Source organism: Bos taurus, chromosome 28 (assembly GCF_002263795.3).
Source record: "Bos taurus isolate L1 Dominette 01449 registration number 42190680 breed Hereford chromosome 28, ARS-UCD2.0, whole genome shotgun sequence".
Lineage (NCBI taxonomy): Eukaryota > Metazoa > Chordata > Mammalia > Artiodactyla > Bovidae > Bos > Bos taurus.
In genome coordinates this window covers 8,354,286-8,380,953 of record NC_037355.1, presented here as the reverse complement: position 1 = coordinate 8,380,953, position 26,668 = coordinate 8,354,286, and the positions used below count along the sequence as shown (strand labels likewise).

Below are 26,668 nucleotides of genomic sequence, written 5' to 3'. Positions count from 1 at the left end.
CACCCCTCCCCGCTTCATACTGTACTCTGTGACTGTTTCTGTTGGGGAGATGGTAAAGCACACAGAAGTAAAGAGGAACGTAAGGAGGATCCTTATAAACAACTGGCCATTTATCGAACACCAGGATGTCCGGGACCCCATGGCAGAAGGAGGCAAAGCATTTGTGTTCATGGAGCTTAAAATCTGGATCAGGAGTTCAGAGCCTCACAGAAGGGCATGCTGGGATCATGCCTGGGAAGGCCTCTTGAACTGTAGAAATTATATATTTTTTCCTTTCATTATTGAAAATACCATTATGGTGACTGATAGCTACAGGAGTGTGCTAGACAAGACTGATAAACAACCTCTTACCCTCTGCTCCATTAACAAATACGACTTTAAAAACTCAATTGGAGTAAGTGATTCAAATTTTACTTCATTAAAATAAATTTATTTTTAGTTCACTAAATGTAAAGTGTAATGAAATGAAATTATATGTTAATAACACATTTTTTATCTTTTCCTCTTTCAGGGAAATAAAATACCTCCATAAAATAATCCTCATTTATTTCTATATAGAGAAAATGTAGTACTGTTATATTTTTTGAAGTTTCCTATACCCATGTATTTGTTAAGTAATAACCCTAAATAGGAAAGGAAAAGAAAACATGCAAAGAAGGATCAGAGTGTGCCAATCTTTTGATCTTGGTTTTAGTCTGTATCACCTGGTTAGAATGAGCATCACAAACTTGGCTGCAGAACCATTACACCATATTATTACAGTCAAAACCACTTGTAGGTGGTCATTTTGTCTGTCTCTCTGCTCCAGTAAAGGTTCTTAACTTCTTACACCAATTTCCGCATGATCACCAATATGCCGATACAATTTTCAGAGACACAACGTAGAAACGGGACTCTCTTTTTTTTTAACAGCCTTACATTTTCCTGTGATGGCCACCATTTGTACACAGCGAACAGCGATGGGACTGTGATCGCCTGGTGTCGGAAGGACCAGCAGCGCTTGAAACATCCAATGTTCTATTCCTTCCTCAGCAGCTACGCAGCCGGATGAGTGAGGGGAACTCTGCACTCTCCACAGCACTTTAACTCCAGGCTACATTTACTGACTTCGCCAGTTTCAGGAGGTCAAACCTGAAGACAGGGATGACCAAACAAATCCAAGTAATGGTACAGTCTATCCATCTCCACAAAATTCTGCTGCCTCACAAGGTCCTGAAAGGAAAGTTTTGTTCTAATTTAGTGATGATCTGGAGAGTTGTATCAAGGTTGAAGTCTGGCACAGTAAATTAAAATCATATCCTTGAAGTTTTTTTTTCCATAGAGGAGTCTAAAGAAAAACTTATCATCTATTTCTGTTTTCTATTATTTTCTATTATTCTCCCCAAAAATCCCAGTAGAATTTAAATTGGTTAGCTAATTGTTTACATAAAATTTGCTCTAAAAGATTATATTTTAAAAGTTTTCTGCCAAGATAACACACACACCTGCCTCTCCCCCCAAAAAGGAAGGATAAGGAGAGAGAATTCAGGACTCGATTATTGCTTTCTTTGAGCAGTAAGGAGTTCAGTAGGTGCCTCTGCACCAAACATTTTTTGGAATATCTGAATATTTGAATCTCAGTGTTAGGCAGTTTTTGCCTGTTGCCTTCTTAGCTCAAAGTAGAACCAAAATTTGTTTGACGGCCACAAATAACAACACAGGTATCTTTGATTTCCAGACACATTCTGTTTCTTCATAAAAATTGTACTTAAAATCCGCAACACTAGATAATGAATATCCTTAGTTGAGGCACTAAGATTTAATAAACAAAATGATAATTCTTTTTAATATCTAGCATTACAGAGCACTGAATGCTTAACAGTTTGCAACAGAAAGCCTCCACTACAAAAGAAGTTTGCACAGGTATTAGCAATGCAATCCAGATAAGGCTTTTAATCTAAAATGCTGGAGAGTTTTCTTCCCCAAAACAGAATTACAAAGAACAGGAGATAGCTTCCTTTGTTTTAAATAGGAGGCAGAATTATTCTTTTAGAAAGCAGTTCCCACTGTTTCTGTTAACCTATTCTAGGAACAGTAGAAAAATCTGTGTACTCCACAGCGAACTTACACATGATAAAGACAGAATTCCTGAACCCTGCAATAGTCTGTTTCTATCAGGATAGTACTTGGGATGCTGCTTTATTGGCTTTGAAAACACTGTAAAATAAGCTCAGTAATGTTACCATGAGATAAAAAAATATATTCCTGGATAAGAATAACTTGCGTGTTTGTTATGGAAATTTAATTCATATAGTGTTTACAGAAGTACTTTTGTAACTTCCAGACTTTCTAAAACATTCTGCTTAAAAACTGTATAATATACAATTCCAAAGTCTCTGCTGTCAAGATAAACACGAGAGGAAGCAAGTGGCCACGTGTGCTGGTAACCTTCCGTTGCATTCATAGGTAAGAACACTCCACGGCTACATTCAGATCATGGTTTGCACAGACCAGCTATTAATTCTGAGGTCCAATTAGGTGCAGAGATGAAATTACTCCTATTCACGTTGAAGTGATTTGCTTTGTTTAAAAAAAAATGCAGCTATTGTCTAGCATTCATTTTTCTACTGAGAACTTTAAATTAGTTCCTTATTAGAACAGATTGCTACTCAGTCTTTTTTTTTTTTAAGCTGAATTTCATCATTTATCTGAAGAGAAAATATGCAAAATAACTGGTCTTGTTAAGAGTGCAATATTATATTTTTATGTAAAAATAAAAAAATAAATTGGGGGGGATTATTTATTCAGCATGAATTTAATATGTATATGTTTGAAACACGTCATAATGTGCATGCTGTAGCAAATATTTCTGTAAATTATCACAAGCTCTGTTACCTTTGTATACACTGCCACTTCAAATTGGGAATAAATTTCATAAAAATAGATTTAAGGACCTGTTCTTAATACAATTTAAATATTATGACCACATCTCAAATTGGTGGCTTTTTTTGGTAACTCATATAGTTTCTCTTTAGCCCCCCTATAAATTTATGTCACTGGAAAGGATAACTTTCATTTCTGAATTGTGGTCTTTGTGAGAAATTTTATGTTTTAACCTTTAAATGGAGTTTAGACAGAAATCCTAAGGTAAACCACTCATTTTTTTTTTTAAAAAGAGCATTTGCCCCTCCCTTTGTTCTCCCCCACCAACAGCATATCTGTATTGGCCCCACTCTGTACCAGGGGCCACACTAAGTGCTGAGGTGCAGTGGTTCCCTGCACTCCTGGGGCAAATGCTGTCAGCAACACGATGTGAGTTGTTACAGACGTGGTCAGTGCTGTGAGAGAGGGGCAGACGGTCCTCTGAGAGAATGTAACTGAAGGATTCAATCTAGATAAAGGGGATCCAGAAAAGTCAAATTGTCATTGACAACGAATGGATGACGAGAACCCTGACAGGTGAAAATGAACTCTGATGTGTTCCATGCCGTCCATCTGCCAAGGACTGAGGACCATCAGCGAGCAGGTGTCCAGTGAAGGAAACGCCTCGGCTTCTCTCGAGGGCCCTGCAAAACAGTGGGTGAGTTCCATCTGCCCAACCGCACTCCAGGAACACAGAATTACTCTTTTTTTCTGCTTTGCATCTGCGGTGTCTGAAGGATTCTCAAGCCAAGAGCGCACCTGCTTCTCAGTCTCTGTTCCTAAAAGAACTCAGGAGCAGCGTGTGTCAGTGTGATCCAGCCCAGCCGGACGTCCTCACTTTACCTGCAAGCCTGAGATGGACTCTTCCGCTCCGCAGTGCACAGTGCAAGCCCACATATAGGTGAGGGGGAGGGAGGGGCAGTGGGGAAGCTCTTCCCAGCCCCTCAGACAGGATCGGGCACGTTCAGGGTGGTATAGCCACAGACTTCCTAGCCCCTCAGATCTGCTCCTCGCCAGTCTGGATGACCTATTAATGTCTTGAGTCAAAGACAGAAGAGCTGCAGGGGGTTCCCATTCCAGAGGGTGCCATAGGGCAATCCCAAGCCCACCCCCATGCACAGACACCCTGACTCCCCAGCTCCACACTGAACAGTTCCCTCTGAAAGAACCCCAAGAGCTTGTGAAGCAACTCTTGAGAAGCTGGTGAGCAAAATCACATCAGAACAGGTAGGAGAGGCTGAGACATGCTCTCACCACAAACCCCACTCCCAGCCCAGCAGCCCACGGTCAGGGCTGGGGACCAACAGCTCCCAGATGCTCCCTGAGGAGGGGAGGATTTTAACCCCACATCGGCATCCCAGATTTTAAGACCTGTACCTGAGAGATGCACCCCCCCAAAAAAAACATCTAGCTTTGAAAGCCAGTGGGCCTAGTCCATAAGACCCATGAGCCTATAGCATTTGAGAAACAAGTCTCCGGGGGCTCTCCCAGACCCACCAGGCTAGCACCACAGGGCCCAGCACGGATGCCTCAGACTGAAAGGTGCCCAGTCTTCTCTGGGTAAGAGGCATGTTGCGTATCTCGAAAGCCTGAGGAGCAGGCATTTAACACACTTCTAGAGGCCACTGAAATACTCCCCAAAGACAGCCGAGACCAGCAGGCACCATCTTCATGCTCAGCCTCTCCTCTCCCAGAATTTCCTAGGAAGGCACAGGTCTGGGGCCCCAGATTTTGTGGCTGCCTCCCAGAGGGATGCCCCTTCAATCCCCTGGCTCTGGTAGCCAACCAGGCTTACTTTCCCAGGTCCCACAGGACTGTAACAAATGGAGAAACAGTTCTGAACCAGCCACCACCCAGGGAACAGTATAGAAGCAGCAGACAAGCTCCCGTCTTGCCAGGAAAGAGGCCTGTGAGCTTATCTTCACAGCGGTGGGGCAGGAGAGGGGCTGCTGCTTAAGCACACATCCTGAGGTCACTGCAGGCGCTGGGGAGGCCGGTGGGTATCACATTCATGCTGGCCCTCTGTCCTGCCCAGGTCTCTAGCGTCTCAGAGAAAGGCACTTTTGACGTTTCTAGCGTTGCCACCCAAAGGCCACATCCCTTATGGCCTGGCTCTAGTGGCCAGCAGGGCTTGTGTTCACAGCTTCAATGGGACAGTAGCAAAGAAGCATTTCTTAATTACATCCTAGGGCTTCCTGCGCCTCTTCCAGTCTTCCCCAGAAAGAGGGCTACTTGTGTGCCTTAAAAGCCTCTGCCTGAGGGTCCAGCCTCCAATCAGCCTTTAGAAAAAGAAAAACCTTTAGTCTCGAAGGCCTTCACTCACTTCCATGGAGCAAACTCAAGCAGTTACTGCTGAGATCAGTAACTTGCAGGACTCCGTTCCTCCTTAAGGGAAATACACAATTTGATGCAGCCTTTTTGAGCTGTTCTAAGAAACTAAGGCCTCCCATCTGGTCAAGGACAGTAACTACATGCTGACTACAAGCACGTAGACTCCAGACCAGCTAGAACCAGAAGGTAAGATTCTGGAAACATCACCCTGTTATTTCACCACCAACCAGTCAGAAGGAGAAGGTCTGCAAGCTGCTCGCACATCCTACAACCCTCTCCGCTAGCACTATCTTTAAAAGCCCTGGCCTGAAAGCCACTGGGGAGTCCGGGTCTTCTGAGCACCAGCTGCCCGATCTTGCTTGATCCCGGAACAAACCCTTTTCTGCTCCAAAATCTGATGTTTCGGTTTGTTTGGTCTCGCTGTGCGTTGGGCACACAACCTAGGGTTTGGCAACGGTTTTTGACAAGCCAGCCAGGAGCCTGTACCTGCGGCAGGTGGACCTCGGCTGGGGCAGCCCCTCCCTCGTGACCCCTGGAGCTGCCAGGGGTCATGTCACTTGTGGGAACTCTGAGGAGTATTCTGACTTACCGTCAGCCCTCGGTTCATTTTGGGGTTAGTTGCTCCAGCTTGCGGGGACTGGGGGTTATCCCCCCAGGTTCCTGCCCTTCCAGGATACAAGCCTATCTGGGCCATTCTCTCTCGGGAGCATCACCGTCTGGTCGTCAGGTCTCCATCTGGGAAGGGGAATGGAATAGTTAGGCTGTACTGGTCTGATCTTTTGTCTGAGCAACTGTGTTGTATTTGTGTGCATGTGTAAAGAGTACTCGTATTTTTGACAAAATGGGAAATACCAACTTCACCCCTGTCTTCCTGAGTCGTGGAGGCTGATCAGGACACCTGATCACTAAAGGCTTCAGGGAAATAATCTGTGTGTCTCTTCCTGGTTTTGACTTCTGTTAGAGAGTCCTGGCTCTGACAGCCCAAAGGATCCCTGGTTTTGACTTCTGTTAGAGGGTCCTGGCTCTGACAGCTCAAAGGAGCCCTGGTTTTGACTTCTGTTAGAGGGTCCTGGTAACGAATTATTTGTAGAGGGTTGGTAGACCTGAGTATACACTTTCACCAATCAGAAGAACTTACTGAACTTCTTACAGAAGAACAACTCTCCAGAGAAGGAAATTTTCAGTGGTCTAAAAACAGCAGAATCTGTGTCTCCACCAAACCTTAGTCTAGACCTCTGTGTAGTCAGAGGCAGATCCTCAACTGAGACCCAAGGATATGGGCAACCAGACATCAGTCCCCTTGGCCAGTCCATCAGGGTGCATTGTGAGTCACTGGAAACTGTGGCTCCACCTCAGTGATGAAAAAACACCTTTCTTCTTTTGTAATGCTGTCTGGCCACAACACCAACTAAGTGACCAGGAGAAATGGCCAGGGAATGGCTCGTTAAGTCATAGCACCATGCTCCAACTAGGCTTGTTCTGTGAGAGAAGAGAATTGGCATGAGATTCCCTGTGTGCAATGCTTCTGGCCTTTAACCAGAGCAGGGACTCCAGGAAAAGTGCAGACTTAGGCCTGCTCAGCTGCTAACTCAAGGAAGAAGACCTCACTCTCCTTGTAGGAAGACCCCTTATATTTATTTCCCTTTGCCCTGAGTGCTCCAAATAACTCACCACAAACTTCAGAAGATGACAGCAAGGCCTAACACCCCCACCTCCCGAATGGTTGAGGTGACCTTTAGAAGGTTTTCAATAACCAAGATGTAACAGAAGAAGAAAAAGATGAAGAAGCAAGCCGCCTTGTCTGTGGCAGCGCTGCACATCACCTCAGGGAACCCAGGAGGAAAGAATAACAAAGCTTCACAGGTCGGCACCCCCTGCCACCAACGTGGGATGTGAGACATGCAGGCCACCAGCAAAGCTGGCTCCTAGTCAGTGCGCTTACTGCAAGAAAGAGGGAAGACCTGAGCGAAACCTCCTTCCTATCAGCTCCCGTTAAGTAAAGAACCAGACTGGGGGCTCCCCAACTGGTCCATTGAAACACCCCATCTTCCCCGAGGAGCCCTAGTTACCCTAGAAGTTGGGGCAGAGCCAGTTGAGTTTTGTCTTGTTTGGCATGCCGCATGGCATGTGGGATCTTAGTCCCCCCGCTCCAGGGATTGAACCCACATCCCCAGCATTGCAAGGCAGAGTCTTAACCACTGGACCACCAGGGAAGTCCCCAGTTGTGTTTTTGTTAGACAGCAGAGCCACATTCCCAGTGTTGACAACTCGAAGGGGTTCCCTCTCCAAGACATCAAAAGGGTCTCAAGGAAAGGAAGATACAAGGAAGTGTTGCCCTGAAAATTCCCCAGATGAGGCTCATTTGACAATCTAAAACTGGTTTTGCACACAGGCATACCAGCAACATCAGGGGGTAGGGGAGAGTTGACCAAGGCCAAGGTTTATACCCTGCTGAAGAGTCATAAAGATGTTCGCTGAGAGCAGGAGGACAATGCACTGATGAAATAAAAACTCACATTTTAAGGAAAGACAAGAAAAAATTAAACATAAAACTATTTCTCCGCAGGTTTGGGCCTCCTCTTCCCTCCCCAGAGTGTGCACGGTGCATCTGCATTTAGTGTGACCCACATCTTCCCCATGGCCACCTCCTGGCAGCAGCTACATAACTTCTCCAGGGGATCTTCCCAACCCAGGGATCAAACCCATGTCTCCTGCATTGGCAGGCGGATTCTTTTACCAGTGAGCCACCTGGGAATCCCAAATGTTTACTTAGGATCTTATTAATGTTACTAGCTATATTATAAGATTATTATTTCTTGCGTTTCCAAATGTATGACTGAGCCTCAGATAAAAATTAAGATGATTAGGCAACTTGAAACAACTGACCAGATTTATAGTTCTATAAGAGCAGTGACTGTAATGGTTTAACTCTAGAAATGGTAAGACGCAACCAGAAGGAACCATTTTCAGGACCATAACAGACTAGTTAAGACAGGTGGTCCAGAGGCTTTGGATTACTGTTAAGGTGGCCTAGTCTGGAATAGCACAGTAAATGGCCTAGCAACGAAATCCTTGGCTGACCTGGGGGTGGGCATTCCAAGCATAGGAAGACAAAATGCTTCCCAAATCTTGGTCAAAATTAAGACCAAAAGGGAAGGGTCTGTACAATAGAGAATGTTGCTTACCATCCAATTCTCCTAGAATCAAGCCCCTACAGTCACAGACCTATAACACATTTTGAAAGGAATTCAGGGTGAAGATCAGGATGAGGTACTCTGTGCTCTGGAAAACTGACAGAACTGGCCCTATGGTAGTTAGATATTTTCAGGAGAAGTTTTTTATACAGATCTTCCCAACTTGGAGAAGCACTAGACCCATTAACTAGGATGCCTGTTCGTCATGGCTGGCAGCACCCTTCTCCTGAGATGAATGCTTGGTTTCAGGTACTCATCACCAGAATCACGTATCCTGACCTCCCCCACCTCCACCTCTTCAGAACAGTTCTCAGTGCTTTCTGAGAGACTGTCTTGTCTCCTGGGCTACAGTCCTCAGTCTGGCTCACATAAAATTTTCCATGTTTTCTTAGATTGACTGTTGATCACTTTTTGTTGACACTTATAAGAACAATGCATGAACAGAGCAAGAATCTCAACAAAGAAAAAGAAAGTGTAAGAAACTACCAAACAGAAATCACAGAGCTGAAGAATATAATGACTGAACTGAAAAATACAATAAAGGAGTTCAACAATAGATTCAACGAAGCACCAGAAAAGATCAGTAAACTCTAAGACAGGGACAGCAGTGGAACTCATCCAATCAGAGCAGCTAACAGAAAAAGGAATTTAAAAACAGTGAAGAGAGTTTAAAGGACTTGTGGTAAAACATCAAGTAGATCAATATTTACATTATAGGCATCCCAGAAGGAGAAGAAAGAAAGGGGTAAAAGACTTATTTGGAGAAATAATGGCTGAAAACTTCCTAACCTGAGGAAGAAAACAGAAGTTCAGATCCAGAAAGCCCAGAGACTTCCAAATAAACCCAAGGGAACCCACACCAAGATACATTATAATTAAATTGTCAAAAGAGAAAGAACGGTTACAAGGCAATATTTAGAAAAGTGAGCAGGGAGAAAAGAAATTCAATAGCTTAACATCTGGACATTTAAACTGTTGGAGGTTTTGAATTATCCACGTTACCCTTACTTTGCTGATTATTCTTCAGCTATTTCCAGTGTGTCCCAAATTGGAGGCAAAATATCCCTATTTATTTAGAAACTGTCTAATCCTTGAGCAACTCTATTTTTTTTTTTTTTTTTTGCAATATACTGGTTAGGTCAACACTCCATATACTATGAAGCCAAAGCATTTCAAAATTAACAGGCTTAAAAAATTGCCTGAGCAGTTGGGCTGGGGAGGGATGCTGGGGGAGTAAAACAAAGAATGGCCATTTGAAATAACCATCCAAGACTGAGGTCAAAGGGAAGCAGAGAGATTTTAGGTTCAGCATAAATTTGTATTTCAGAGTATCACACACAGAGTACAAACACACATGGCATTTATCAGCTTCCCCCATCCCAGGTTATATTCAATTTTAAACTTCACAATTTAAAAAGCAGCTACATCTGTCGATACAAAATATATACACTTGACTGTACACTGAGTTGGCAAGGAGGTACCACTAATTTTGTTGTGTTACATGCTGCTGCTGCTGCTGCTAAGTCGCTTCAGTTGTGTCCGACTCTGTGTGACCCCATAGACAGCAGCCCACCAGACTCCTCCATCCCTGGGATTCTCCAGGCAAGAACACTGGAGTGGGTTGCCATTTCCTTCTCCAATGCATGAAAGTGAAAAGTGAAAATGAAGTCGCTGAGTCTTGTCCGACTCTTAGCGACCCCATGGACTGCAGCCCACCAGGCTCCTCCGTCCATGGGATTTTCCAGGCAAGAGTGCTGGGGTGGGGTGCCGTGAGCTGAACAGAAAAATACATCCTGGCCATTTGGGGGTGCTGGGTTGTGACTCAGCTATTTCAGAGAAACTAAATAATACAATGTGTCCTTTGAGGCCAAAAATGACCAGGAGATCATTTTAGTCTGGGCTACAGTATCCTTGCTCAAGTGCTGAGCTTGTTTTTTCTCTCATGAACAAAGTTAATAAGAGATGAGTTTAGAAAACAGTGTTTTGTGGCAAAATTTGGCTCATTCCCAAAGTAAATTAAACTGTTCTTATCAAAATTTCTGAAGGCTAATCACAATAAGTCATTCTTTCATCCTCAGATCTTAATTTTGTTTAAAAAAAAAAACCTTTAGAATACCATTTCAAGCATTAAGAAAAAAGACTACTTTTTCTGAGATTTTTAGGAAAAAAAAAAAAAGAATTTTCATACTTGTTGATATAACCTAAATACAAATGGTTACTTAGCTAATTTCATCTTCATTTCAAGACTTCTGTTTTCTTCTTAGAGGATTAGTTAATTATCTATGTGCTTTCTATAGATAATATTGTACACTCAGTGTTTTATTACAACCAAGTAAAATCCACTCATGTGTACTCTAGTTAGATAGGAGTTAGACATACTGGACACAAATATTTATAAGAAATTTTGAAGAAAAAAGAAACTTACTAGATTTGGACCAGGGTAGAAGGAAACCAGGGAGAAGGCAATGGCACCCCACTCCAGTACTCTTGCCTGGAAAATCCTATGGACAGAGGAGCCTGGTGGGCTGCAGACCATGGGGTCACTAAGAGTCGGACCTGACTCGATTTCACTTTCATTTTTCACTTTCATGCATTGGAGAAGGAAATGGCAACCCACTCCAGTGTTCTTGCCTGGAGAATCCCAGGGATGGGGGAGCCTGGTGGGCTGCCGTCTATGGGGTCGCACAGAGTTGGACACGACTGAAGCGACTTAGCAGCAGCAGCAGCAGAAGGAGGAAACCAGCGGAGAGGGCAATAGCTGCCCACTCCAGTACTCTTGCCTGGAAAATCCCATGGACGGAGGAGCCTGGTGGGCTGCAGTCCATGGGGTCACACAGAGTCAGATGTGACTGAAGCGACTTAGCAGCAGCAGAAGGAAACCAGTGTTGCCCAGATTCAAAGGTATAAGAAAGTGAAAGTGGTCAGTGAGTTAGGGCCAGAAGGTGAAAGTGAGGGAATGAGGGGAAACTAAAAAGATAAACCAAGGACTTCTGCTCCCATCCACTTTGGGGAAATTGGGATCAGACTCACCCTGCCATCATAGACAACTGGAAACTGGAGATCCTGTGTGAAACAAAGATTTTCAAACTGGGAAACACGCAACACAGATCCATGAGCCCTGTGAAAGAGGCTAAACTAAGTGAATCCCGTTGTTGCTTCAGCTTTCTGCCTGGGGGCACCTACAAGCCATGGTGCAGAAGGGACTCCTCCTGAAGAATACAGAAGTCTTGAAATGAGGATCAGAGATTAGAGTTTGGGGAAGCTGAGAAACTGGAATTTGTGGCACAGAGTTCATCAGAAGGTTGCTGCCCAGACAAAGAGAACCAGGTTCCCAGTTGTGGAGGCCCTGGAGACTCTGGCTGAATGCTAAGTCGTGTGTGCAGAAGATGAAATCCCCTAGGTCTAAGCAAAGAACTCCCAGGGAGCTGTAAGATGAACAAGTCCTAGAGCTCCCAGGAGAATTGAGTTCTAACCAATCAGAGGAAAAGACTTCGGTGAACATACAAGCATCCAGTCAATACCTCAGAAGAGTCATATCACCATAGGAAGGCTTAACTAGCCTTAGAATAGAGGCTGAAGTCCTTTAAAATAAGATTCCAAAGTATCAAACTGATCCGTAAGGAACTTAACTGCCTGCCAGGACAAAGTCCCTATTAAGTCAACAAAATCTAGGCACACAACAACATACATTAGCAATGTCTAGCATCCAATTTAAAAATTACTAGATAAGGCAAGAAATAAGAAAATGTGACCCTAAACTGGAGAAAACTCATTTGAAGGAAACAAACCAAGAAAGGAAAGAAAATGGAATTCAGAGAGAAGCATAATAAAATAGCTATTAAAATATGTTCAGTATGCTCAAGGATTTAAAGAAAAACAAATCTAATGAGAAAAAGGAAAGATTCCAGAAAACCATATGGAAATTCTAGAGATAAAGTATCCAAAATGAAAAAAAAAAATTTAGATTTTATGTGATTATTTAAAATTTTTCCAGTTTTATTGAGATATAATTGACAACAAACAGCCCAATCAAAAAATGGGCAGAAGACCTAAATAGACATTTCTCTAAAGGAGATATACAGGTGGCCAACAAGCACATGAAAAGATGCTCAATGTTGCTAATTATTAGAGAAATGAAAATCAAAACCACAATAAGGTATAGCACACACCAGTCAGAATGGCCATCACCAAGAAGTCTACACATAATACATGTTGGAGAGGGTGTGGAGAAAAGGGAACCCACCTGCACTGTTGTGGAAATGTTATTGTTGCAGCCTCAATGGAAAACAGTTTGTAGGTTCCTCAAAAAACTAAACCTGGAACTACCATCAGTCAGTTCAGTTCAGTCGCTCAGTCGTGTCCGACTCTTTGTGACCCCATGAATCACAGCACACCAGGCCTCCCTGTCCATCACCAACTCCTGGAGTTCACTGAGACTCAGGTCCATCAAGTCAGTGATGCCATCCAGCCATCTCATCCTCTGTCGTCCCCTTCTCCTGCCCCCAATCCCTCCCAGCATCAGAGTCTTTTCCAACGAGTCAACTCTTCGCATGAGGTGGCCAAAGTACTGGAGTTTCAGCTTTAGCATCATTCCTTCCAAAGAAATCCCAGGGCTGATCTCCTTCAGAATGGACTGGTTGGATCTACGATCCAGTAATTCCACTCCTGGGCATAAATCTGAAGAAAATGGAAACACTAATTTGAAAAGATACAAGCACCCCAATGTTCACAGCAGCACTATTTACCATAGCCAAGATATGGAAGCAACCTAAGTGTCCACCAACACATGAATTTAGATAAAGAAGATGTGTATAAACATATATATATACACAATGGAATGAAAACTACTCAGCCATAAAAAGTATAAAAATTTTGCCATCTGCAACAACATGGATGGATTTGGAGGGCATTTAGTGAAATAAATAAGATAAAGACATACTGAATGTTATCATTTATTTGTGGAATCTAAAAAATAAAAAGAATGAATATAACAAAACAGAAACAGACAGACATAGAGAACACACTAGTGGTTACCCATGAAGAAGAGGAAATTGGAGAGAGGCAAGACAGGGGTTTGGGATTATGAGATACAAACTACCATCTAGAAAATAAATAAGCTACAAAGATATACAGCACAGGCAATATAGCCAATATTTATAATAAATTTAAATGGAGTATAACCTATAAAAATTTTGAATTACTATGTTGCACACCTGAAACGAATATAATATTGTATTAATAAATCAACTATACCTCAATTTAAAAAAAAATAGGAAAACTTCTGAACAACAATAGGACAAACAGAAAACAAACTAATAGCAAGACTCTAGATTTAAACCCAAACACATGATAATTACATAAGAAGTAAGTGATCCAAACACTCCAATTAAAAGGCCAGGTTTGTCAGGCTGAATATAAAAGCAAGATCCAACTCTCTGCTGCCTCCAAGAAGAGAGACTCCCTCTTTAAGAATAAAGATACAAGTAAGTTTAAAAGGGTGGGAAAAGATACATCATGCAAACACCATTGTAAGAAATCTGTGTGGCTATATGGATATCAAAGATATCAGAGCCCAGGGCACAGGAAGGGAAATGGATGTCCAGGGTCTGGAGCCAGGTTGCAGGTGACAGCGGCTAAGGAAATAAAATGTACATTTTTAGGCAGGACAGGAAAATGTAAACACAAAATTGTCTCTTTCTGTCCATTTGGACCTCCTGCCTCCCAAATGTGCAGTGCACATTTCTGTTGCATATTATCAAGACGGTTCTCCAAGATGAGCGTGCATGCCTCAAGATCATTTTCCACCCTTTCTTCTGATTCTATCAATGTAACGTCTTAAAAGACCAGCTACTTTTAAGAAGCTTATTTCTCAGCTCTGTAGGGGGTTATGTATGGGCTTACCTGGACTATAATATCCTATATCCCTGGGGGACTTCATGTAAAAAATCAACATGCCATTTTGATATACGATCTTTTGTCTAGAAAAAGTATATGATTGTGCCTTTGACTTCTAACTGTTCTCCGAGCTTTCTATCTTCTGGGTTGTAATCCTGAGTTTGGCTCAAATAAAATTCCCTTTTTTTCTTAGCTTGATGGTTAATTGAGTTTTTGTGAACACAGCAGTCCTGGCTGATGGACAGAGATAAGACAGAATCAGAATCACCTGGAGAGGAAGGCTGACATCACCAACTGCTGGGCCGCATCCCATTCAGCAGGGCTGGGATTGGTCCTGAAAATTTGCATTTCTAAGCCCCCAGATGATGCTGATCTTGCTTGTCAATGGATTCAGTGGAGGAGCCACTGGCTCCGAATGATCCTCTTCTTTCTCTTTAAAACGGACAATTCTATCTTAAGGGATATTGTAAGAAATTCGAAAGATAAAATAAGTGAGGAATCTGAAAGTGTCGATATTGATTTCTCTTAAAATCGACTGATTAGAATTAATTGAGATGAGAGTTGGGATACTAAGGGAACGGAGGATTCAAGCTTAGCCAGCTACCTGGGGAGTGGTGCCTCTGAGTCAAGGAAATACAGAAGAAATCGATTTGGGGTGGAAATAACGAGCCCAATTTTAGATTTGTTGAATTTTAAATGCAGTACTCATATATCTTTCTCACTTTTCCAAAAAGGTCAGTGCAGTGGCTTTTTTGAGTCCTTTTACCATAGTTTAATTATGTGCCTTAAATGGGCATTTCCAAGCAGTGGGGAAAAAAAATAAAATCTGTGTGAGATGTTTGCTGGCCCCAGGTGGGCCTTCCTGACCTCTGCATTTGCGTCAGACACTTGGCGTCTTGGAAGATGCACATTTGTCTAAGGCAAATGTCGAGTCAACCCTGATTCGAGATCTAAGAAACCGCGCGCCCTTTACCGCACGGCAGGGCGGTATTGGCCTCCTTTTCCTACCAATCTTGCTAACACTGTTTGAAGTGTAACGTAGCTTTCCTATTCCAAAGGTTTTGTATTATTTTACCAGGAGTTGGAAAAATGGACGGCGCCTATACTGTTTCTCCCTAAAGGAAAAGGATGATAATAACGGAGAAATTTAAAACATCTCCATCGCAAAACGCTTACAGTTCAGAAGGCATGAAGCATCACCAAGGATTTCCCCGCGGAAACTGCTTCTGCTGTCTACGAACACTGGTCGCAGCCCAGGAGCACAGCTCGTTCCCACTCCCAAAGCGCTAGGCTGGCGCGGTCGTCCCCTCATTTCCGTTACTTAGCAACGTCCCGGTAAATGGAGACAATGCCCTGTGAATCTACAACGCCTTGTGTATTAAGCATTTCTCCTTTCACTGCCCCCCATGGGGGTGGGGTGGGTATATTGTGTATTCTTTAGTAATGGATGGCTGCTGGCCGCGCCCAGCACGGTTGGTCCAGGAACTAACCCGCAAGCAAGGATGAAGATACCAAAGGCTCTGGTCCCCAAAGCCCGCGAGGACCACGGCCCTAAGACCCTGCCTTTACTCCTCATCTCCCTTCCCCCAGCCCCTGGGCGACGCGCGCTCCTAGTGGAGAGCGGGGCCAGACGGGGGGCGCGGGGCCGAGCCGCGGGCGCGCGGAGCTGAGCGCGGGGTCGGCAAGCCGGGCCGAGGGGCGAGCGGAGGGCGCGGAGCTCCGGTGCGGGAGCCCCGGTGACGCATCAGTGACGTCGACGGCGGCGGGCGGGATTTCCCGGCCCTTCCCGGGCGCCCGGCGAGACCCCGCCGTGGAGGGGGCGCGAAAAAACGTGGACGCGAAGAGGCCGGGGGCCGGGGGTCCGCGTTCTGCGGGGGCCGGAACTGGACGCGCTCACGGAACCCGGCCTGGGGTGCTGAGCAGACAGAGTGCTTGGTGTCCGAGTGACTGCACGCTCCAGCGGGGCCGGGGCTCGCCCACTGCACGCCCGCCCGGCCTCACGTGGTCTTTCCCCCGCCCGGGCCGGGAGGCGCGGGGCGGGGCGGGGCCGATGACGCGGCGCGGAGACCCCGCGGGCGGAGGAGGGGCGGCGCGGGGCGCGCGTTTCCACCGCTAGCCGGTCAGTATCGAGGTGCGGGAGTCCCGGAGCGGAACCGGCGCCGGGCTTGAGGGGCGATGCCACTCGGTCTGGCCGCCCCCCGCGAGCACCGCCCCGGAGACAAAGCCCGCGCGTGAGCCGCGCCCTCGGCCCGGGTAAGTGGGCGCCCGCCGGCGGGTCTGTCGGGGCGTGTCGGTGGGGAACGGATGGCACAGCCCTTGCTCCTGTGAGCTCGGGACGAGCCGGAGACAAAAGGGAAACTCGGGCTGGACCGTCTCTGCAACTGGAGAGACTGGTCTGGTGCCTGCGTCGTCCTACAGCTGTCGGAGGAAGCTCGCGAAACGCACACCTGTGATAATCTTGGCCGCGCACGGCGAGCCTGGCCCTCGCGGCGCCGGCACAGGTGGGTATCAGCGGCCCGGCGGGGGCTCCTCAAATCCGGGACCCTCCGCAAAGCCCTTGGGAAACCCGAGCGCAGGTTTGGACAGACAACTCGGAACGTTGAAGGGGTCTCCTGGGGATCGCGGTCGCCCCATTTGTCCGGCTTGAAGCAGAGGAAGCTCCTGGGGAGCCTGTTTCCGTAAGTAGGTCATGGCAGGGACGTCCCCCATTGAAGAAGTGGAAGGGCTAGTAGTGGCGGAAGAGATGGAGTGGCTAGTTGGTCATTTTATTGGGGGAAATTTCTTTGGGCCCGAAGAAGCCCTCTTGATTCCTCGTCACCGGGACACCTGCTTTGGGAGCAGTTCCGGCGGCGTCAGTGGACCATGGGGGCCCCTTATGGCGTCTGTCCTCCAGTCTGGTGCTGAAATGGGCTGCGCTTGCCGCGCGCAAACCAGCAGCGTTGGGGAGGCTTTGATTTACTGTTTTAAATTACCTTAGGAATAATAACAAAAAGATGGGATGGGGCGGCGGGCAGAGGTGTGACTGGAGAAGACTTCGTAATTTAAAAATAAGGAGGACTTGCTTATTTCTGTGTGTCTTGGGCTAGGATGCTCAGAAATGCAAAAATGTTAAAGTTTCATCAAGTGATAAAGTGGATCGTGGACACGCGTTCTCCCACCCTCTCCCCAGCTCCCCGCCGACACTGGTTTTCTTCTCTTTCTGTCGCCTCCCAGGACTGTAAAAGGCTGGCACGGGGCTGGCTGGTTCAGTCCGAGTGAAGGGCCTGCTGGGCTGCGCTGGTGTTTCCCATTAAAACGTGCCAGTCTTATCATCTGCTCATGAGCCCTCACGGGTGGTGCTTCCTTCTCATAGAAAATTCAGTGGCAGACACCTCAGAGAGGCAGGGAAGGGACTCGGGCTCTTTGGCTGGCTTCTTGATTCTTTGGGGAAATCCTTTTCCTGATTTTTGCATGGGGTGGGGGAAGGGAGGCACCCAGCTTCTGATCTGGCCCTGTTCCCTGCAGGAGGCTACTGTGGGAGCAACCGAGGTGATAAATGGAAAGTCTGTTTCAGTCCTGAGAAACAAGACAGGGTACATTGTAAACTGGCAATTATTTTTGAAGTGTGAGGTTGGCTCAGTTATCAGCTGTGATGAGACATGGATACCGCACGTCGTAACTAGTTCATGTAAATACAAGGTTTATTGTGGTGCTTCCCTAGTTAATGAGTAGCCTCATGTTGAGGTTATTGGGCTGAAATGACTATTTAGGACAACCAGCTTCCTGTTTTCTCCATCCACACATGGCTCAAATCCTCAGCCTCTTTAACACCCAGTTGCTCAGGGGAAGCCTCTGGAAGATGTTTGGCCAGCTGAGAGAAAAAGCACTGCAAAAGGGCCATTCCCAGTAATGCCGTGATTGGCCAGATAATTGCCTTTCGCATATTTCATGCAAGGCAGTGGTGGAGAAACAAGGAAAAAGCTTTTCCTTATATTCATTTTACAGTTTTTATAGCCAAAATGACAATCCATGGTGCCCCCCAAATCTTACTACATTCTTTGAAATGGTGAGAACTGGACACTGTCCTCTTGTTCCCCAGGTTCCCAGGAAGCAAGTGCCTGACAGCTGTCTCTGGAGGATGAGTTTGGGCTTAGGAGTGACTGTGTATGATGTCTCTCTCTCTCTCTCTCACACACACACACACACACACACACACGCTGACTCACCACATAACTACTGCTTACTGAAGAACGCAGTCAAATGGCTGAGAAAAGACTGAAGTCTACTAGACAGATCATTCTCATTTATTTATAGCCACATTTCACTGTCACATTTTTCTTACCTTGTCTCATTTTTGTTCTAGTTGAAGAAGGAAGACTACCTTATAATGCATTATGTGCTAGTAGATTGCCCTTTTTTCTTAATGGAATTTCAAAATGTCTTTAAGATATTACCTGATTTGTTCTCAGAACACCTTTATGAGAATTTACTAGTATCTAACCTTGCACATTTTCTCCATTTTTAATTTTTTTCCACTCTAGACATACTCAGACATCAAGAGGCTTAGTATTCAGGAAGAGAGATTGCTCAGTATTCTCAAACCAGAAACTGAAATTTAACTTCTTTCGTACACCAAAAATACTACCAAAAAATCCTTTCAACAATAACCAGCAAAGGAATTTTGATTGGAGGTCAAGAGAAGCTGAATGAGTGTGAGAAAAGAAAAACAGTGAAATCAATTATAGTATAGAAGTTAGCGTAATGCTACTGAAAGTTCTTGGAGCCTCCCTGATAGCTAAGTGGTAAAGAATCTGCCTGCCAATACAGGATACTCAGGTTCAGTCTCTGGGTCGAGAAGATCCCCTGGAGAAGGAAATGGCAACCCACTCCTGTATTCTTGCTTGGGAAATCCCGTGGACAGAGGAGCCTGGCAGGCTACAGTCCATGGGGTCTCAAAGAGTTAGTCATAACTTAGCAACTGAACAATAACAACTGAAAAGTCTTAAGTAGCTGGTTAAAGCCATATGAAGAATAAACCAAATATCTTTTTAAATGATCAGAAGTGAAGACGTGCAAATGAAGTTTGCATTTAGGGAAGAAAGTAGAAGCGAGAAGTACTGCTGGAAGAAAAGAAAATATTACACAGGAAAACAATGGGTCCTTAAAAAGAAATTATTCAACAAGCTAGCTGGAGCATTCCAAGTCACTTTAATTGTCCAGGAGCTTTTGTTAGGTCAGATGGCAGCTGGTGTGCAGTCTTCCTGGTGGAACTTGGCAAACCAGATGGCGAGTCCTGTGAGGCTGGGGGAGTGTGGGTATGTTGAAGATAAGATGCTTGAGGAATGGGCCCTGGGTGTCCAAGGAGAAGTGAGGAGTGTGGTCAAGCTAATCTATGCCCAAAGCCTTGATTTTCCCAGGTGTCTGCAGGTCACCAGGGCCCCAGCCTGGGAGGACCAGATGGCAGAGGGAGCATGGGGCAGCCGGGTGGAGGAAAGAGCAGGCTTCCTCTGGGCCCATCATGCGGATGATCTCATTTAATCCTCACAGTGCACCCGCAAAGTTTCTCTTTGTTGTTGTTGTTCAAGCCGTGTCTGACTCTTTGCCACCCCATGGACTGCAGCATGCCAGTCTTCCCTGTCCCTCACCATCTCCCGGAGTTTGCCCCAAGTTCTTGTCCATTGAATCAGTGATGCCATCCAACCATCTCATCCTCTGTGTCCTCTTCTCCTTCTACCTTCAGTGTTTCCCAGCATCAGGGTCTTTTCCAGTGAGTCAGCTGTTCACATCAGGTGTCCAAAGTATTGGAGCTTGAGCTTCAGCATCAGTCCTTCCAATGAATTCAGGGTTGATTTCCTTTAGGATGGACTGGCTGGATCTCCTTGCTGTCCGAGGGACTCTCAAGAGTCTTCTCCAGCACCACAGTTTGAAAGCATCACTTCTTCAGCGCTCAGCATCTTTACGGTCCAGCTCTCACATCCGTACATGACTACTGGAGGGACCATAGCTTTGACTATATGGACCTCTACCAACAAAGTGATGTCTTTGCTTTTTAATACACTATCTAGGTTTGTCTTCTAATTTCAGGTTAAAGGTTTCTCTTTAGCCAAAACAACAACAGCGATGTGCCCTTAGTGTCCTTTTTATCCAGGAATATTCTGGCAGGCTTTTTGTGGGTGATGGTGACTTTTTAAACTAACCAAGGAAGTGCATATACCAATCTCTGTGGTGTACATGCACGTGTGTACTCAGGTCAGATCTTTGCAACTCTGTAACCTACCAGGCTCCTCTGTCCATGGAATTCTCCAGGCAAGAATACTGGAGTGGATTGCCATTTCCTTCTCCAGGAGATCTTTCTTCCAAAGGATTGATACTTTTGAACTGTGGTATTAGAGAAGACTCTTGGGAGTCCCATGGACTGCAAGATCAAACCAGTCAATCCTAAAGGAAATCAGTCCTGAATATTCATTGGAACGACTGAAGTTGAAGCTGCAGTACTTTGGCCACCTGATGCAAAGAACTGACTCATGAGGGAAAGATTGAGGACAAGAAGAGACAGGGATGAGAGAGGATGAGATGGTTGGATGGCATCACCGACTCGATGGACATGAGTTTGAGCAATCTCTGGGAGTTAATGATGGACAGGGAAGCCTGATGTGCTGTGGTCCATGGGGTCACAAAGAGTCAGAGATGACTGAGCGACTGAACTGAATGGGGCTTGTGCTGTGAGGCTGAAGAAGTAGATAGAAGAGACAGATGATAGAAGTAATGCTTCAGACATCCCTCTGGGGCCCACGTTATTCTCTCTGCCCCATCAAAGGCAGCACAACGCAGAGCAATAGCCCTCAATCCAGTAACTGGCAGGAACCGTGCTTTCTGCACTTCTCGTTAGTCCCCGTGCCGCCTGCTGGCACTCGTGTCTAACTGTCAGTTGTGGGGCCTTGTCTTCAACCCCTCCCCAGGGTCACCACCAAAGGCAAAGGAGCAGGGCCATGGCAGTAGGAAGAAGGAAAACATTTTAAATTGGTTCCAAAATTCTTATTACAACACCTTTACAGCCACAGCAAAAAGGCGTTAATGTGAAAAATAAATGTGCCCTCTGTAGCTCCCGAATTCAACTGTATTTACTTCTTCCAGTGTTTCATCACCCACATATGTAAAATCAAGAGATGTTTGCCAAAGCAATATGTGAGTATAAAGATTCAAGTAGGAGAACTGGAATCAGAAAACAAGAAGCAAGGAGGAATGGGAGTATCGAGAAGGATAGAAAGCAAGTAAGGAAGTTGCTGAGGGCAGTTTATTACCGGTAGGTTCTTTTCCATGATGGCCCCTCAGCCTCTGTGACTCAAGTCTGGACACTGTTGAGGGGCAAAGACCAGGGTGACAGACAGTGGGTGATGTCAGGACCCTCCCATCCTGGAGGGGCGTCCTTTTTATCTGTGGATCCCACTCAGTGGCCTCCACCCTCCCATCTTATCTGTATGAGGGTCCAGGCATACCCAAGAATTGGTGTCCTCTGGAGTGTTTTCTCAGGACGGCCATCTGTCCTGTTGCTCTGGAGCACCTGCTATGTATACCTTTTATGGAGATGTAGGAGAGGGGAAAAACTTTACATGCTATGTATACCTTTTATGGGAATGTAGGAGAGGGGAAAAACTTTTTCTCTTCCCTCTTACGTTCTGTACGTGGGGCCTGCAAATTAAACTGACGACAGGTGAAAATAACAGGAAAATAGAGCTAGATTAACAGGGGGAAAGGTTTGTTATGCATGTACACAGGCCCTTTGCAGGAAAGGAGAGAAACCCAAAGAATACACTTCAGAGCCTGTATACCCTTTTAACAAAGGGAGGTGAATTGTGGGAAAATGACAAAGCGGGTGAGGGTGGGGTTTGAGCTTCTAGGGGTGGTAAATTTTGGGTGGGTATATGTGTGGCAAAAGTTAATGACAGATAAGGGTTATTTTAGTGAGGTCTACTTGTGTAGGCCCATCTTGGTGATGTCTTTCTTCAGTAATACTGGTTGTTTTCCTTCTCCTGGGTGATGGGAGTGTGGAAACACTTTCACAAAAAGAAATTTATGTCCTGGTTTTAGGTAGAAAGGGGGGGAGGCCAGAGAGTTCCTCCTGCATGCTGCTGCCTTTAGCTCAAAATAATCCTTATACCAAGGTGGCACCATCTGGGGATGGTATATTCTGATCCCAGGCTGCCCAGGTGGCTCAGTGATAAAGAATTCACCTGCCAATGCAGGAGACTTGGGTTCCATCCTTAGGCCAGGAAGATCCCTTGGAGGAGGGCACGGCAACACACTCCAGTATTCTTGCCTGGAGAATGCCATGGACAGAGGAGCCTGGTGGGCTACAGTCCATGGCGTCACAAAAGAGTCAGACACAGCTGAGCGACTAAAGAACAATAACATTCTGATCTGCCTCAGAATTTCTAGCAGAACCTTTCCTTAGCAAAGTCTGAAGCCCATAGCCAGTGTAGCATCCTAAACCAGCATGACTAACCTCTCTTTGCTTTTAGTTTCTGTTCATCAGTCTTGGGGAAAACCTGTTTGCTCTGTGCCCCAGTTGATTGTACTTATAACCCGGGGGTTCCGGTGGTCGGTAGATGCTCATTTAGCCCCTGACACCTGTGGGGCCATGCAAACGAAGGAGGGTCGTGTCCTGGTTAAGGAGACGGATTACTGAAGTGTGTCCTTGTATGTTTGATATGGAAGCAAATGTTGCAGAGATGTAAAAACAGTCAGGCTTCCGGAGTTTTAATGGCTCTGTGGCCAGGAAAGGCTGATGGAACTTGAGTGGAGATTGCCGAAGCATTGAACCTCAAGGGAAATAACAGAGGGAAGCTGACAGTGACATCAGCCACCAGATTCTTTCTAGAACTAGGTGAGGTGCAGATACATAAACCGGCCTTCGTTAGCCTCCTGTATTTTCTTCTGCAGCTGAATTTTATCTGACAGGACAGGATCACCGGAGTCTTCTGCTGACTTGGACTTTGGGTTCCCGGGTGACCCTACCACCCCAGCCGTGTCTCTGAGGGGCTTCACCTCATCTCCCTTGCAGTTGGGGTTTGATATTTCAGCTGCATTCTTCTCCACCTGGTTGGTCTTGTCGAGTTGTGCCTGTTTCTGGCTGTTTCCCACGGACCTTTCTGTGCTTCGTCCATCCACGTGCAGTGTGTGTGACCACAGCTGTGTCTCTACACCCTTAGACCTGTTAAGAGGAGATCGGACAAAAGCACTGTGTGTCCTGTCCAGGCCCCAGGTCCACTGTGCTCTCCTCGGGGTCACACACCTCTGAACTCCCCAGCTTCTCTCCTTGTGCTGAAAGCTGTTTTAGTGAACAGTGTCTGAAATAAGTTGATTGTTGGCCTGGACCCAGACACGTTTTCTTGGTCAGGGGATTTGTCCCCACGGAGTCTGCCGATCCTCACTGTGACCAGCCTTCCTAGGGAGGCCAGCCTTTCTCTGCTTTTCCTGAGCTTTACGGCTGAAAACTACATTCATCCAGATTGCTGAACACCAGAAAAGGACTTTCACAATGCATATATTTTGCTGAAAGTGGTAGATGTGTGGCTGATAGACTGTATGTAAACCATACATTTTTTTTTCCCACTGGAGGGAACTCTTTAAAAATGTGGCCTTTCTCTTCCGATTTTATTTTATGTTTTATTGAAGCATAGTTGATTTGCAATATTGTGTCAATTTCTGCTGTGCAGCAAAGTGACTCAATTGTACATATACGTATATATATATATTCTTTTTCATATTCTTTTCCATTATAGTTTTTCTTAGGATATTGAATATAGTTCCCTGTGCTACACAGTAAGACCTTGTTCATAAATCATACATTTTCAAGATGTTCATTTACTGAGGACTTCCCAGTGGTCCAGTGGCTACAACTCCACATGCCCAATGCAGTGGGCCTGGGGTTCAATCCCTGGTCAGGAAACTAGATCCCACACGCCACGACTAAAGATAATGCGTGCCGCAACTAAGACTGGTACAGCCAACTAAATAGACAAATACTTTTTAAAAAAAAAATGATGTTCATTTACTGAATGTGGGGCAAGCAGTTGAGTTCATGCACTAGGTATTCTGGGCACAAGCAATTTAAAGATGAATAAGACATGTCTTTCAAAGAACTCATAATCTAGAGGGAAATACGTGTGTGTAAACAGCTCACCCACCCCAGGTTAACACTGTGACGGCCGCATTTAAAGTGCTGTGGGAGCAGTGAAGCTGGGAGCATCGCTTCTTCCGGGGAGTGGCGGGCGCAGCAAGAACCTGACAGCAAGCTTAGCTCTTAAACTGGCCCTGGAAAGCTGAGTCAGAGTTTTCAATCCAGACAAAGGAGAAGGGGCCTTCTAAGCAAGAGGGGCCAGGCTGTGTGAAGGCTCAGAGTCAGGAAAGTACAGCAAGGAGCGGGGAGCAGGCAGAGCAGAGCCAGGGGATGAAGACTCATGAGTGGCAGGTGGAAGCGTGTTTTCTGGAGGAGCAGGCCCCGGGGCAGGTGTTCAGCAGATGCAGGATTTAGCAGGGCCCAGCCCTGGTGCTCTGCACCTGCTGTGAGGAGTAAGTAGGAGATGGAGGGCAGGGAGAGCTGCCCTCCAGGGGAGCAGAAGTCTGGCTGCAGATGTCTGGCTGCAGATGGAACCACAGCCACTGGTACCCAGGTGGTAACAGGTGGTGGGTGAGACTGCCCACCTGGAGGGTAGAAGGGAAACCAAGTAGTGAGGCTTCAGAGAACAGATGCAAAGTTTGGGACAAAACAAAAGCGATTCTATAGAATACATGCTGTTTCTACTGCAAGTTCTCTTATCCCTTAGAAGGGACCCACCCCGCTGCCCAGCAGTCCCTGAGCCTGCTCAGCCCGCCCCTCTTCGAAGCCACAGCAAACCACCACCACCCCGCTTCCCTGGATGACTCATTCTCTCTGCCGTTGGAGCAGTTGCAGCCCTGCTCCTTGTTTACGATTCCTTGGTCCCCCTGATGTGGCGGGTTTGATCCGAGGCTGCTCACGCCACCTCTCACCACTCGCTGACGTCGGGGATGACGGTTTATTAGCCTTCAATGAGAACGTGTCTCTCCCCAAGGGTGAGTCTCTGTTTTCTGTGTTTCCAGAACCTCCTGGTCACCCTCTATTCACCCCCAAGCTCTGGTGGCCCCTGGCCAGGCTTCACGGTAACCATGGCAACTCACCTAAGCCGCCCACAGATTGGCCCAGGGCCCGGGTCCAGCCTGGGCTCCCTCTGGTTTTCATTGTGAAACGTGCCCCTAGTGGGGCTTCTGTCTCTCTCTCTTTTTCACAGTCCTCACTATCTGTTCTGCTGATTTTTCCTCACTGCATGTTCCAAGTGTGAGGAATGCAGAGTGGAAGAGGCAGGCAGTGGAGGGGAGGGTCAACAGTTGTGGCTCCTAGACTCCACAGCACAGGCTTAGTTGCTCTGTGGCATGTGGGATCTTCCCAGATCAGGGATCGAACCCATGTCTCCTGCATTGGCAGGTGGATTCTTTACCACTGAGCCACCAGGGAAGCCCCCAGGATTGTCTTTTGAGTTTTACAAACCTCTGATGGTCTCTGTGGGTCCTTCTTCCTTGCGTCTGATCACCCCCAGCTTGCCCAAGCATCCCAGAGGCCCATTTCCCAGGCTGGTCTCTCCCACTTCCCCCACCCCTCCCCCGGAGCCAGGAGATGTAACTCCCAGCAAACACCACCTGCAGGAGCTCAGGTTTTCCGGAAACTCAAGGATGCCTGCATGCATCAGTTTCACGAGATAGCCTCCTCGATGGGGAAATCAGCTACTCGCCCTGAAGACCTGCTTCCGCACAGTGCATACTTGACCTTAGAACACAGACATCCCCTCCCAACTCCCTTCCCGCAGCGAGCAGCACCCCATGGTCCTGAGCACCCTGCAGGTGGCGCCCTTGTTTGCTCTGGAGTCAGGAAGCACCCTTGGTTATTGATGAGACACGCGAAGGTTGCTGCATGCCTGGTCTCCCACTGCGACGAGGAAGGTCTGCTTCTCAGTGCTGACTGCTCTCCTTACACACGCCCCCCAGGCCCCTGGGTTGTCTTGTTCTGCTCACCTTCTCTCTCAACACAGGGGTCTAGAGACAGGTCAGTCCCAGCCTTTCTCTGCTCCCTTTCTAGGTGCCTTTGGGGTCCTCGCATAGATGAGAGGGGCTTCCCAGGCGGCGCAGCGATAATCAATCTGCCTGTCAATGCAGGAGACCAGGGTTTGCTCTCTAGGTCAGGAAGATGCCCTGGAGTAGGAAATGGCAACCCACTTCAGTATTCTTGCTGGAGAGTCCATGGACACAGGAGCCTGATGGACTACAGTCAGCGGGGTTGCAAGAGTCGGACATGA

The 26,668-nt window shown here is 46.4% G+C and overlaps 2 protein-coding genes across 19 annotated transcripts in view; both read left to right on the top strand.

Annotated features, from left to right (window-relative positions):
• LYST (lysosomal trafficking regulator) overlaps window positions 1-2,924 on the top strand; it is a 176,254-nt gene extending 173,330 nt beyond the window's left edge. For 16 of the 17 annotated variants that reach the window (XM_059882423.1, XM_059882412.1, XM_059882419.1 and 13 more), the window contains one exon: window positions 913-2,924. In XM_059882423.1, the coding sequence (XP_059738406.1) occupies window positions 913-1,051 (139 nt within the window). In that variant the 3' untranslated portion in view covers window positions 1,052-2,924. 17 annotated transcript variants of the gene reach the window in all.
• A 13,146-nt stretch (window positions 2,925-16,070) lies between these two features.
• Window positions 16,071-26,668, top strand: part of GNG4 (G protein subunit gamma 4) — a 69,284-nt gene continuing 58,686 nt past the window's right edge. Inside the window, exon 1 of one of the 2 annotated variants that reach the window (XM_005226202.5) lies at window positions 16,071-16,574. The gene's annotated coding sequence lies outside the window, so the exon portion shown is untranslated. Of the gene's footprint in view, window positions 16,575-16,754; window positions 16,823-26,668 lie in introns of those variants that run through there. The other variant, NM_001103324.1, reaches the window with a different exon arrangement.